Genomic DNA, 14,103 nt, shown 5'->3' with positions numbered 1-14,103 from the left:
TGTCCTTGGAGCTCAGTCCATCCCCCCTCGCCCCCTCCCACTCGCCTTCGGGGACAGCTTGGACTTCACTGCAGTCTAGTTGACTCAAAAGTGGGCATATCTGTGGATCGGAGTCCAGTGCCCCCTGGTGGCACCGAGACACACAAACCTTTTGGGACCTCTTGGGTGTTACTGCTGCCAGAGCTGCGGGAGGCCTGATTGGGGTTCCGCCTGGGCTGAGCCATGGCTCAATTAATTACCAGTTGCTGGGAATCCTTGTCGCTCACTTGTGGTGACTCACCCCGCAGCCAGACTCACTTTGCCAAGCACGGCGGTGGTGGTGTGGGAGGGGGGTGAGGACTCAGATTCTAAAATGGATTTTGGGGAGTGCACCTGCTCCGGTGGGGCTTCCCATTCCCGTACCTGAAAGACCCCACGGAGACATGACTGTCGAGGCATAGCACACAGCGCCAAGGCCCCTGCCCTGTGGTGCACCCACAAGCCTTTGAATTTGGGTGAAAAGCTTTTTACCTAAGGCCTACAGGAAGCTCCAAACCCACCGGGCTGAGTACGGGTAGACAGAGCCAGACTATGATCCGGGAGGCTGAGGAACATGGGGCTTCTTTGAACTCAACAGCTGGGTCTGATTCATAGGATGCTCTTATCCCTGTGGTCAGTTTCTAGCTCTGGCCTCTTAACTATTGCCTGAGTGTGGGGGGTGGGGGTGGGGGAGATCACCAGATCCCTCTACCTGCATCTCTTCCTTGGCTAGAGACGGAGAAAACAGCCTAACCAAGGAAAGCAAGTCCGGGGGTCTCAAGACCTTGGTTTTACATCTAGGGGTGTTTTGTGTGCAAGAAAACCTCTGAGCGATCTGAAGAGAGGTGGATGGGTGGGAGATCCCGAAGGCCTAAACAACCTAAACAAAGAGATAGGGCTTATTCGCTGTATAAGACTAGGTGCTCTTTGGCAAGATCTTCCTGTCCCTTCCCCAAGCCTGAACTTAGAGGGTGAACTTCACCGCGGTTTGCTGGAGGGACGCTCTCTGAGCTCCTCTCCTCTGCCATGGAAACAAGAAAAAATTAGACAAGAAACAGGGAGGGTACTAGGGGAGAGAGGGAATGCGAATTTCTCCTGTCCTTCCTTTCTTGAGGTGTGTGCCTCTAAGAGTGGCGGTCTGCGCTATTGGCCAGAGCTCTAGGGGTAAGTAGCTGGGGTCGGCAGGTGCAGGACCACCGGAGACGCATCTGACATCCCACCGCGGGTACTGAGGAGGCTGTCAAAACCCAAACACTCTTGGAGGCAGTGCCCCAGCCAGTAGGGTGCTGCTGTGCCAGGTGGCTGCTGCAGCTGGAAGTGTGTGTGTGTGTTCCTGTGTGTGTGTGTGTGTTAAGGGGGGGGGACGGCCAGGCCACTGTTGCTGCACTCCCAAGTGCTCATAGCCCCTCCCCCTTCTATTCCCCACACTTCGGTTTTCTTCCTTAAGGCTCTAATCTGCCTCCACTGGTCTAATTCGTTTCTCATCCTCAGCTGCGGGTTTCTCAAACTCTCCACTTTTCCAAGGCTGTGTGCGCTCTTAGGGGAGCAGGATAGAAGGAACCCAGGCATTTGTGTTTATCCACCCACATCCCAGCCGAAACTGACTAGCGGCTGGGCTCCTACACCCGCACCCTGTGGCAGCTCCCAGTTTTACCCCTCTCCCTCCCCCTCTAGCCACCTCTCCTGGGTTCCATAGCGAGCACCCTGCTCAGCACTAGGTCTGCTGCAAGAGCTGCCAGCGCCGCCTCACCAGCTGGCTGGGGACCAGGCGGGAGGTGGCGCGCCCCGGAGGCTGCAGGAGGGAGGAAGGAAGAGAAAGGAAAGAAGAGAGGAGAAGAGAGGAGGGAGGGAAGCCCGTCCTCGGAGTAGCCTGCCCCCCCAACCCCGTCCCTCCCGCCGGAGCGGGGCAGTCAAACGCAAACAGGCGCGCACGCACACTCGCGAATACATACACTCGGGCTCCCTCCGGCGCGCACGCACAGCGCCTCAGGCAGACCAGAGCGGAGGCTGCCTCTCCTGACTCCTGGACGCCAGAGTCTCGGGATCCTCCCGCGGCTGATGAGCCTTTGCCGGCCCCTATTCCTACCCTTCAATTCCTCCAGGCCCGCGGGACCACTCCCGCCGCCGCCACCTCGCCCTCCACCCCGGTAGGAGCTGGCTGGCCGACTGTCGCCTCGCAGTTCCCTCGTCGCCCTCAGGTAGCTCCATTGCAGCTCCTGTCTTGGGCTTCGCTCTGTTCCTGGGCTTCGGAGGCTGAGTGAAACAAACTTCGCAGACCGGCTGACGCGCGACGGGGCCCGCATGCCCCGCACTCCCAGGTGGGCACAGGACATCAGGACTTTGGGGCATTGGGCTGCCTTGCCCATTGCACCTGCTAGATAGACCCTCTCCCTGCTTGCAGGGGATTTTAGAGACATCTTCACTTAGCAAACTTTTGTTTCCTCACCCAAAGGGGTGAGGAAAGCTAGAGGGAGAAGTTGGTCTCCTCCGGGCAACCGCCATCCTGGAGGCGATTAGCTGGGCCCCGCTAAGCGCGGAACGCATCCAGAGAGATGCCGAACCTCTCCCCGGGTCGCCTTCTGTCCCGACTCCAGATTCTGATCCTGCCCCAGCCCGGTCCGCGGGCTCGAGAGGCCAGGTGCCGAGGACCACGCAGCCCGCGCGAAATGAGCATGGGCCATCCATACGCATGACCATCCGCACTGGGGCAAGTCGCTTGACCCAGGCCTGGCGTAGGGTGTCCCGGGTCCAGGATCGCTGGCCTCCGCACCCTAGTGATGCCATGAGCATGCCTACCCTCTTGCCTATCCCAGTGGTGGTCACCACGCCCGCGGACCCCGTTGGATTAGTGGAATCGGCTGCACTGGGTGAGCCCGCTATGCCCGCAGAGTCCATTGTGCCCGCGGAACCCACTACGCCTGCAGAATCGGTTGTGCCCGCGGAACCCGCTACACCCGCAGAGCCGGTTGTGCACGCGGAACCCCCTGCGCCCGCGGAACTTGCTGCTCCCACAGAGTCCGCCGAGCCTGCCGAACCCGGGGCATCTGCTGAGCCCGGGGCGTCTGCTGAGCCCGCGGAACCTGCAAAATACAGGGAGTCCACTGTGACTACTGTGACCATTGAGACCGAGGAGCCCGAGGCACGCGGGAACGCTCCTCAGCTTGAAGGTGTTGAAGTTCGGAACAGTGAGGACCCCCAAGATGATTCTATCATTTCCAGCATCAGCTGCGGCATCTGCTGTTACCACCGCTTACAACTTAGACTCCATCGCAGAGGAGGCTTCGTCCGCGCGGCGCTGCACTGGGAAGCGCGCCCTGGTTTGGCTCATTTTCCTTTTGGCGGCTCCTTTTTCGCAGCCATGAAGCGGCAGAACGTGCGTACCCTGTCCCTGATCGCCTGTACCTTCACCTACCTGCTGGTGGGTGCTGCCGTGTTCGACGCCCTCGAGTCGGACCATGAGATGCGCGAGGAGGAGAAACTTAAGGCCGAAGAGGTCCGCATCAGAGGCAAGTACAACATCAGCTCCGATGACTACCAGCAGCTGGAGCTGGTGATTCTGCAGTCTGAACCCCACCGTGCTGGTGTCCAGTGGAAATTCGCGGGTTCCTTCTACTTTGCCATCACTGTCATCACAACTATAGGTAAAGAAGGGTTATAAAGCTACCGGGCTCCGGAGGGAGGAGTCCCGGGGAAATAGTGTGCACTGTGCAAGGCTGGGTAGGGGGTTCCCAGGTTCCAGACAGCCCCATGTTTCTGTGTCTTACCCCTCAGGGGATGATCTCAATTCCCTCAGGGGATCCTATCTGGTGCTCCATACTGTTCTGGTGGGCCAGGCTTGTGAACTTCCAGAGACAGAGTGCTGTTGTCTTGAGGGTGGAGGTGCCACTTTTTTTTTTTTTAAAGAGTGGAGCGCTAAGAATAATCTCACAGCCGACACCCACCCACCCGTGAGGGCTGTGCTTCCCTGAGTGGGTTCTAAGCCTTACACTTACTACCTCTTGGGGAATGTGGGACAAAGCTGGCTGGGTGACAGAGGGCTGTTTATAGGTCTATGGGTGATGGTGGTACTGACCCCTCCTCAGATAGGGACCATATGAGAGCCAAGATTTCAGCACCATTATCCTTCCTTTGAGTTGTAGAGTGTGTTAGGTCCCAGGAGAAGAGTTTTCTCTTCTTTGGCTGGGATGGGGTTGGCAGCAGGTGACCTGTGATGCGGTCCTGATGGGTTGAATAGGCAGTGATGCTTGTACTGTGGACTAAGAGTGAGGACCAAATGAGTCTGGATGTTGCTTGAAACCTGGGGGTGTTTAATTCACTCTGGCAAAGAGTCTGTCTGGTTCAGATGGGGTTGCCTATAGATTCTGAGACTCAGGCCACTGTCCCCAGAGTAGTCTCTGGTGGGTCCCAATGATTGTACTCCAACTGAGGTTGGGGTTGGGGAAGGCCTCTAGACTTGCATATGGAGACCTGTGGGAATCTGAGTGCCATACTTCATCCCAGGGGATGTGGTAGATACCCTTTTGGCAGGACGTAGAATAGTGTCTCTGGCTGGCCAATTGCCCTGTCATGGCAGAATGCCTAGGGCCATCTCCTTGGACCTGTGAGAGCCAGAATGTTGTCTCAGAGGTGGTCTCTTGCCCCTGATGAGAGCCATCTTCCTTTCCTGGACCACCCGCTAATTTTCCTATGATACTTTTCTTTTCCTGAAAAGCCCTGCATTGCTGGAGGGGGCCGGGGAAAGGACACAGGATTTCAGGGTGCTATATGCAACAGGAAACACCAGTCCAGGACAACCTGTCTTTCATTCTTGTTTGAAAGGGCTTTTTAAGAGTTGCCTTTTAAAAAATATGTGCTAAATCAGTGCCGGTTTTTATGTTTGGGGGAAGAAAGTCACCCTTCAGTTGTCTATATGACAGGTTTTGCCCCTGCTGGCCCCTAAGTGCCCCCCCCACAGGTTAGAGAAGAGACCAGCAGGTGACTGCATCACTTCTGTCTTTGAACTGTGGTGGTGATATACAGATGTGCAAGTCATTGGTTCTGGTGGCAGGTGTATTTGCTGGAAGGCAAGACTATGCTTGTGACACGGACAGAGGGGAGACATCTTGTAGTCTCCTAAAAGTGCCATTTGTCATCTAGCTCTGAAATGGGGGGGGGTTGTTTTTAAGGCTGGTTCCCTGTAGTAAAACCAGCACAGAAAACTTAACCAGTCTCAAGATGCGGGTGGCACAGTGAGAGGGCTGGGGTTAAAGACAAGTACATTTACGTTGCAGCATTCCTTAAAAAAATAATTGAGGTTGAGGAGGCTCTCGTTGAGGTATGTTGCCTTTATTGATATTATTGGCAGTTCTGGACATAAGCTTCTAATATTTGAAACTTCCAAGGAAATAGTGTCAAGGGAAGAGGAGCTAAAAGCAACTGTTGTCTTAGCCCCTCGGATAGGGGCTCTCATTAGAACAGGATCAGGGCCACTTGAGAAAGAGCTAAGATGATTTTTCTCATTTCCTTTATTGGATTTTCTACTGACTTGGGGAAAAGATTGCAAACACACATGAATATGTGCTCATGTGCACACACATGAACATAAATACATAAATCTACACTCTCATGCATGTTTATATGCATACATGCATACACTTACATACATGCAGATACATATATCCACACTCATGCATATATATATACATGTACAATACACTTACATGCACAGACATATGTGAACACAATAATCTTACATACATGTACACATATGCATGCACATGTGTATACCAGCAGACACACGTATACGGGCAGATACATATCCAGACATACACATTCAATTGCACACACATCCACATCGATACATACTTACTTGCTTGCACTCATACACACCTGCCTATATGCACACACATACACATGTATATGCAGACACACACAAACACAGTTAAGGCAGCTGTGCTTGAGTGGAATCTGGAGCCTGCCATACAGGAAGACTATAGTGATGCCATTTTCTGACCTCCAGCCTCAGTTTCCCCACCTGTAGAACTTGTATTTATTAATCATTGGCTAGTGGGCTTTTCTCGTCAGCTGTGGGAATGTAGGTTCCCCACCCCAGCCCTGCTCATTGCTTAGTACATGCTCTTGCATTTGACTGACTGAGCCCCTTACTGTCTGCTTGAGAGTTGTTCCACAAAAGCACCCACATTTGTAGGAAACAAAGCACCTTTACAGTTACTTTTGTGTGTTTTCTTTCCTTTTTTAAATGCAAATGCAAATGAAAGTGCTTTTAGGCCCAGGATAAAAGCCAGCCCCAAGCCATGCCCTCAAAGGAATGTGTCTTCTATTGGGCAATGATACCAGCAAAAGTGAGCTTCATTTTTATAGCTCTTTCTTTTTCACCTAAGTTTGGGTGATTGTGTGTGTGTGTGTGTGTGTGTGTGTGTGTGTGTGAACTTTGTACCCAAGACTCTGTGGTTGTGGCAGGAGCCCTGGAGCTGTCTAATGAATGTTGCTTCTTAGATGCAGTTATTAGCTTACTCTATAAAATGGATTTTCAAAACGTATATAATTACTTCTTCATTTTGAATCTGTGACTATGCTTTCCTAAAAGTCTTTGGAGGCTATTCCACAGACTCTGGTCCTAGCTCTCTGGGGAGTCCTGTGAATAACAAGTGCCCTCTTAACCAGGTCCAGTTCTGGTGCCCATTCTTTCCTGTGGCTGTCAGGTGGCTGCCACTTGTAGCTCTCCTTAAAGGGGCTTTACTGTCTGGTTTTCAACTTGGGCAAGACCCCCTTGCCTGTAGCCCACTGACCCAATTGGCTGTACAATTAAAACATCCCCTTTCCAGACCTGTTATGCAAGTGGGAGAAGTAGGTGGTACTGAGGGGCGGGGTCTGCATGGGCATAGGAGGTTTATTAGAATAATATCTGCTTGGGGCTGAGGGTCTTGGAGCTTGTATAATAGATCACTGGTATAAACTTATCACCTCCCACAGTGGAAGGTTCAAGCCAAAACTGTCCCACAGTCAGCTTCTTTGCACAATGTACCAGAGATGGGATTTCCATCACACTTTGTAGTCTAGGTTGGCTACCCTCAGGACCTTTAAAAAGGAAGCCACCAGATGCCCTCTGCAGAACTATGGAGGACAACTTAAAGACTGGTTTGCCATGGGGAAAGAAGGGTTAGCTTGTGGTTTCTCTTCTCTAGCTACAGTTTTGGGGGACAGGGGAGAAGTTCACTCTTCCTGACTCTCTGGGCCCATCTGAAGCTGAGGTTGCTGCCGTAGGAATGGAGGTGACTGGTTTAGGACTAGGGTCTTCAGGTGGTGGTGGGGCCCACTGAGAGAATCCCTAGGGTTCCTGCCCTGCTCTAGACAGACATTGAACTCCTTCCTTAATGAGGTAAAAGCAGATCAAACGAAGTTTTCCCAAAGTGGACAGCGTTCATCATGGGTTTGGGTTTCGGGTGTGGTTTGTGATCCACAGTCTTGTCCAGCACCTGCCCTGCCTTCAATACTCTGGGGACAGTCTAGATAACAAGATAAGGACTGGCCTTGGCAGAAGCTGCTGGAAATCCAGATAGTTGGTTGTAGTCCAGTATGAAGCACAGGTACAAGTACACTCAGTGAGAGCCTTTACCTGTCCTATGCCATCCATCAGCCTGAGCATCCTTACCCAACATAGAAACCACCTTCTTCCCGGAGTCCTCCAAGCCCCACCCCTGCCCTCCTCTCCTCCAGTCAATCTCAGCTTTGTGGATTCTGCTCATTCTACCTCGGGTCCACACTGCCTTTGTTCCCTGACTTGCAGTGTGCAGTACAGTGCATCCCATGGAGCAGGCAACTCACAAAGGTCTGAAAAGCTGAAGCAGGACCAATGGGTCAGACAGGATGATGCCTGAGAAATCATGGCACTTACGTACCCACACACTCTCTCTTCCTCTCCCCCCCCTCGCCCCTCTCGTTTCACCCATGAGCTTGCGGGAACACCGTCCTGCTTGACAGATTAGGAAACTGGGGCAGACAAGGCAATGCACACCAAGGTAGAGTGCGTGGAAAACCTTTTGCAAATTGGGTCTCCTTACTACAGGTTCTAGCTGGGAGTTATGCAGCTCATGGTGGGCCTGTGTGCCCCGCCTTTCACTTGGGGAGCCTGCCCAGCCAGATTCGAGTGATGGGTAGCCCTTGGGGCAAGACGGTTCTGGGCTCTTTATATGCAGACTGGTAGCTACCATCCTGAGGATACAGGAAGTGCCTGTAGACAGCTCTGCCTTCCCAGGTCCTCCCTAGTCCTGGCCCTGATCTCTCCTCATTCAACTCAAGGCTCTTTAGCAAGCTTCCTGCCTACAGGTGCCATGGGAAAGTGGCAGAGCAGGGGTGTTGGTTTGGAGTAGCAACCCAGACACTTCTCCCTAGACACTCAATGCTCTGAAACAAGAAAGAGATGAGAGACAAGGACTTCCAGGCACTGGTCACATTCACTTGCTCTGTCCTGGCTCCCCTAACCCAAGAAGCCTAGAGATGGAGTAGGAGTATGAGGTGAATCAGGTCAGGGCGGGTATCCTAGTAGTGGCTTTCCACGTACTTACCACGGGCCCCTCTATCCACCCATGCCTATGCACTTGTATACTCATCTACACTGTAACCACGCAGCCACTCAACCATTCTGCCACCCACCATCATTTTTAAATCTTTGGTGGGCTTGCCATTCATTGCCTCACCCAACACTGCCATCCACTGCCCAGATGCCACTATTATCCATCCCCACCCCGCCCCCATCATTTGTTCTCCATTAGCCAGTCTTCATCCAGTCGTTCCTGCAACTTGGACACTTATTCCATCATCCAACATTGCACCGCTCAGCCCTGCAAACTCCCGCCGTTCAGCTTCTCCTACTGATGCACACGTCTCGGCACCTGTCACTCAGCGTGTGGTATCGTGTCACACTCTCCCCCCATCTAACATGCCATCATGAGTTTCTATCCAAACCGGTCATTCATTCCCCGGCCAGCCACAGTACTACTCAGTTCTGCATGTGCCTGCCCTTCATTTCCCATCAGCCACTGCTTCATTCACCACTCCACGGGCACCTCTCACTGTCACACCCGCTCTCACATCCCCCATTCTTCCCATGAAAGTCCCCCGCCCGACACGGGTGTCACTTTGTTCTGCATAACCTGTCATCAATTGCCATCCTCGCGTGGTTCGGCCTGCTGCACGCCTGCCACTCCCTCCCCCGTCAACCAGCGCCCCATCCAGTTTTCTACACACATACAATTCTTTCACCCGTCTAGCGTTCTGTCACTCGGGCCTCCCTTCTTCTGTCATTCATGCTTGCACCTGACACTGTAGCTGTCACAAAGTTACTGGATGCCTTTTGACCCATTTCTCTAAATTGCCACATGCCATGTGATCCTCCACAGAACTAGCTTTCATCCCTCTCCTATTATAGTATCATGTGGTCCTCCGCCCCCATGCCATCCGTTTCCCCATTCACTATTACGTCCCTTAGTGCTCCCTGCACCTGCCAGCCACTTCTCCATCTATAGTTCACTCACCTTCCTCCCTACCATTATCCCAGCCATTTTCTCCTTGCCCATTAGTTTCACATAGTCCCCCCCCCCCCATTATTTAAGCATCCAGCTGCCACCTCATCGTTCCGTTCTTCATGCCTCCAGCCTGTCTTTGAGTTCTCCACATCCCTGGCCCTGGCCCTATCCACCACTGCCTTTGTTTCCCTTGATGTCCTACAGTTCCCCTCTGACTCTCTCATCCAGGCAGCTTCCATCCCTGGTCTCTCACTGAAACTCACTTCTCCACACTTGTCACCCACACTTCCTTGTCACCATCTTTCAGTCACCCATAACGCTGGCCAGCCGTTCCCCATCTTTTACAGTGTGCTTGATCTTCAGATACCTGGTCACTCGAGCCCTATCCCGCCATTGTAACTCTCAGATCGCCAACTCCCTCTCGTTGTTTTTCCCATCCACTTCTGGACCCACAGCCTTCCATGCTCTTGTCGTTCATTTCTCACAGGTCACCAAATCCCTCCAACCTCCGTGGACACCCCTGTCACTCCGCCGTCACATACTGTACCACCCTCTCTCTAAAGCCACACCATCCATTCCCTCGGCTGACGGAAACTGTCCAATTCTTGCCCGCCTGCCAGTCATTTTCCCTCCGGCCATTGCGTGGCTCATCCTTCCAGTAGCAGTCAATCTTTTTTCCATTTGCCAGCGTCCGGGTAGTTCGTCTTTCCACCTATCTGCCCTTCTCCACACACAACTGCGCCGTCCTTCCTAACCACGTCACTAGTTTCGTAGCCACCACAGCACCACTGAGCACCCGTTACTCACTTCCCTCCCTCCTGCCATCGTCACCCAGACCATCTAGTGTTTCCTCTGGCCGTCCTTGTGCTCCTTGGTTGTCCAGCTGCCTGCCACTCATCTCTACCCATCACAGCTTCTTTTGGTCATCCACACAGGCCTGTCACTCTTCTGTTGCTGTTGTATCATCGTTCCGTCCCCAGTGTACCTGCCACTCATTCTTCTATGCGCCATTACGTCATTCAATCCCACGGGTACCTGCTGTCTGTTCCCAGATGCGTCACAACGCCGCTCACTACTCAGTGCACATGCCACTCCTTTACACGCCATTACTAGCTCAGCTCACCTTGCCGCTGCCATTTACTCTCCTGTGCACCATTACGTCACACAGTCCTCCATTGCTCAGGTCTCCATGTACTCCGCCACTCATTCCCCTAAGAACCGTTACATCATAGCCCTGCACACACCTGTCATTCATCCCCTATGGACCACGCCATCACCCGGCGCTCCATGCACTGACAAAAGCCATGACATCACCCAGTTCTCATTGTATGTGTCGTCATCCATTCCCCTATACCGTGATATCATTCGTTTCTAAATGCGCCAGTCATTAATTCCCCCATTCGCGACGACATCGCTGAGTCCTCCACGCACCTATCATTAACTATCTTATACACCATGGCATCAATCCTCCATGTCACTGTCATTCGTTTCTCGTGTATCGTGACACTCCTGCTCCTGTCATTGATTATCCTACACAGTATTGCATCAGCTCTCAGTGCACCTGCCATGCCTCCCTCCACACACCTGTTGATCCGTTCGTTCCCTCTGCACCGTCGTGTCTCTCAGTCCTCCACGCACCTGCCATTCATTCTGAGAAGCAATGACGTCACTCCACCCTCCATCCTCCTGCCACTCACTCGCCTGTGCACCATCACGTCACTCCACGCACCTGCCGTTCACTCTCTCATGCACTGCTTTGCGACGTGGTCCTCCATGAAACCATAATTCATGACCCATCAGCTAGCGCATCATTCAGCCACCCGCTCACCCGCCACCCTCTTCTCCACTTGGTGAGGTGCCACAAACTCTTCCGTGCGGTTGTCATAGCTTCCCCATTACTTCTTGTGCCACCAACCCTTCCACTGTTTTCTGGATCCTCCATCTGCCCTTGCCTCACCTGGTCCTCTGTACACCTGTAATTTAGTCCTCCCTCTGCCATTCCATCAGTCTGTCTACACTATTCACGATTCCATTCACTGTGTCGCACCACCATGCTCATACCTGTCATTCACTCTCGTCCCTTACACCATCACGCTCATCTCTCCACGTGCGCGTTCTTCACTTCCTCACTAGGTCCAGGGTCACTCAGTTCTTTACACACCCACCATTCTCTCACCCTGATGCCTATTTCGCTCAGTCCTTAAATCTGTGGCTTATTCTGCTCCCTGGCATTGCGTGTCAGAATCGCCTGCGTGCTCAGCCTCTAGCCCCACTGCGGTCGTCCTGTACCTGCCATTCCCTCATCCTTTACCCTGCATCACTCCATTTTCTGCGTACTCATCACCCATTTCCTCTCTGCCGACGTATCCCTGGGTTGTCAGTTCACCCGCCATCCACTCTGCGCTCTGCCAGTACATCATTCCGCACACCGTCACCTGCCATCATTTCCAACATCTGACAATTCTGTCAGTCACTATCCCCATCTCCATTTCCACATCTGCCATTGTGCTTGTATATGCATTCATTCTCCTATCTTCCGTTCTCGCCCTCCTTCCTCCACGAATCTATCACTAAGTCTCCTATCTGGTGTTCTTCTCTTTCCTCCACCATCCCGTCCTTTCTCTTCTATCTTTCCACTACCTCATCTCCATCCACCGTTTACTGTTGTTACTCATTCCTCACGTGCACCCACCATAGCTTCAACAAGTCCTCCTTGGAGCTGTCATTCCTTCCCCTGTCTGCCTTTGTATCCTTAGGTTCCTCGAATGCCTGCCATGCATTCCCTGATTTTCCCTTGCATTCAGCTCTACTTTACACCCACCATCTATTTCCTCTTCTGCCACTAGGTCACTGAGTTCTCCTGTGAAATTCCTTCCCTCCCTTGTCATCGTAGCTTGCTTTCAGACACCTGTCACTCATCTGACCGTCGCTTCTGCATCAGTAGACCTCCGTGTGTTCCTTCGTCCATCACCATTCTGCATTCAGCCAGCCCATGATGAACCCAGACAATCTCCCTCACAAATTGAGGTGGTGTTTGCGGCACTCACTTGTAGTGGATTCTGAGTGGGGGTGTGATGGCTGCTGATGCAGGACAAGGAAGGCTAAGCACAGCCTGGGGTCCTAGCATCAGGGGCAATGGAGCTTGGAGGCTGGTTTGAGGAGACATCTATGCCGAGAGGTCCTGGAGGTAAGCTTTTTTATTTTTTCTGACAGCACCTGGGTGATGAGGAATTCTAGCTGCTGAGAAGGTTAGTGTGGTGTTTGTTGGGGATGACATTCAGGCCAGGGGAGCCTAAACACAAAAGAAGTAGACGCTAGCATGTAAACAAGACGACTATCATCACTGGGAAGGAGAAGTGGTAATTGATGGTAGAGAAGGCTTACAGAATGTACAAAAGCAATCTCACCTCCTCACATTCAACCTCTTGGTACCGTGCATGTGTGCTGCTAGTGCATAGCTGCTTCTAGCAGAGAACCCAAGAAACAGTGAGTTAAGAGAACAGTCGCCAGCTTTCTAGACTAGGAAGCCTGGGAAGGCTCACATCTCTCAGCTTGGCTATCTTAGCTCACAGGCTCTGACTGACATATGTGTTTTATTTGGTTCTTACACTGTTTGAAAATATGAAGCATTAGCTGACAACATTTATTGATTTATTATAGTAGGCTACCTTGATATTTGCTTTTCTCCACATAAACACTTGTTTTACTTTATTTAGCTCCTCCCCCAGCTTCATGTGCTGGCAGTCGGTCGGCGTTTTCCTTTCCCTTAAAATACTAAAGGCTATGTGTTGTCCTCTGTTTGCCACTTTGGCTCCATCCTATGGCCAATCATTTGTAAAGAATTTGCAAGTGAGCCTTTTCTTGTAATCAATGATCTTCAAATAATTTTTAAATGAGCTTTTTTTTTCTTGTCATCATCAGTTATCTATAAATAATTTGAGTATTTTTTTAATTCAAGAGTTAAGTGTGAGTTTTAAAGTCATACAGCTTGCATGCACATGAAAGCTTATTAGCAGAGAGATTAGAATCATGAACTTTGGAGCTGATTATCATTGATTGTCATTTGTTGAGCAACCTTGGATATGTGATTTGACCTCTCTGTGCATTATCCTTTGCCATCTATAAAATGTGGAGAATAATAATTACAAAAATGGCTAGCAAGGTGTTTGGGACAGTTAGATTTTTTTTTTATTGCATTCTAAACATTTAAGACAGCCGACATGTACTGGGTGTCATGGTCTATAAGCACATTTCAAAACATTCAGTTTCTCTATTTTAAATTTTTTTGGAGGTTTTGGTTTGTTGCTAAGGGATCTACCTTTTGCTGAGTCCCATAGCTATTTGAAAAGGACATCTATTTCTCTGTTGTATGTCAAGTTCTATACAATTCTAGTCATTCAAACCCACGTCTATTTTCTTTCTCAAGGGTTGGAAAATAGTGATTGCTGGTTTAGTGAGCCTTGCATACACCAAGTCTAGCACACAGTCCTCAGACTATCATCCTGTTGTTGACTTGTATGCCTGGCTGGCACAAGTGCTCTGTCCAGCTCACCACCATGCC

General features: G+C 51.4%; 1 protein-coding gene across 1 annotated transcript in view; it reads left to right on the top strand.

Moving 5' to 3' along the window:
- Window positions 1-3,376: 3,376 nt before the first annotated feature.
- Kcnk9 (potassium two pore domain channel subfamily K member 9) overlaps window positions 3,377-14,103 on the top strand; it is a 31,656-nt gene continuing 20,929 nt past the window's right edge. The window contains exon 1 of the mRNA XM_038344095.1: window positions 3,377-3,659. Coding sequence (XP_038200023.1) covers window positions 3,377-3,659 — 283 coding nt within the window. The remainder of the gene's footprint in view (window positions 3,660-14,103) is intronic.

The sequence above is a fragment of the Arvicola amphibius genome, chromosome 9 (genome assembly GCF_903992535.2).
Source record: "Arvicola amphibius chromosome 9, mArvAmp1.2, whole genome shotgun sequence".
Classification (NCBI taxonomy): Eukaryota; Metazoa; Chordata; class Mammalia; order Rodentia; family Cricetidae; genus Arvicola; species Arvicola amphibius.
The sequence above is the reverse complement of the archived record's forward strand: the minus strand, read 5'-3'. Positions and strand labels throughout refer to the sequence as shown.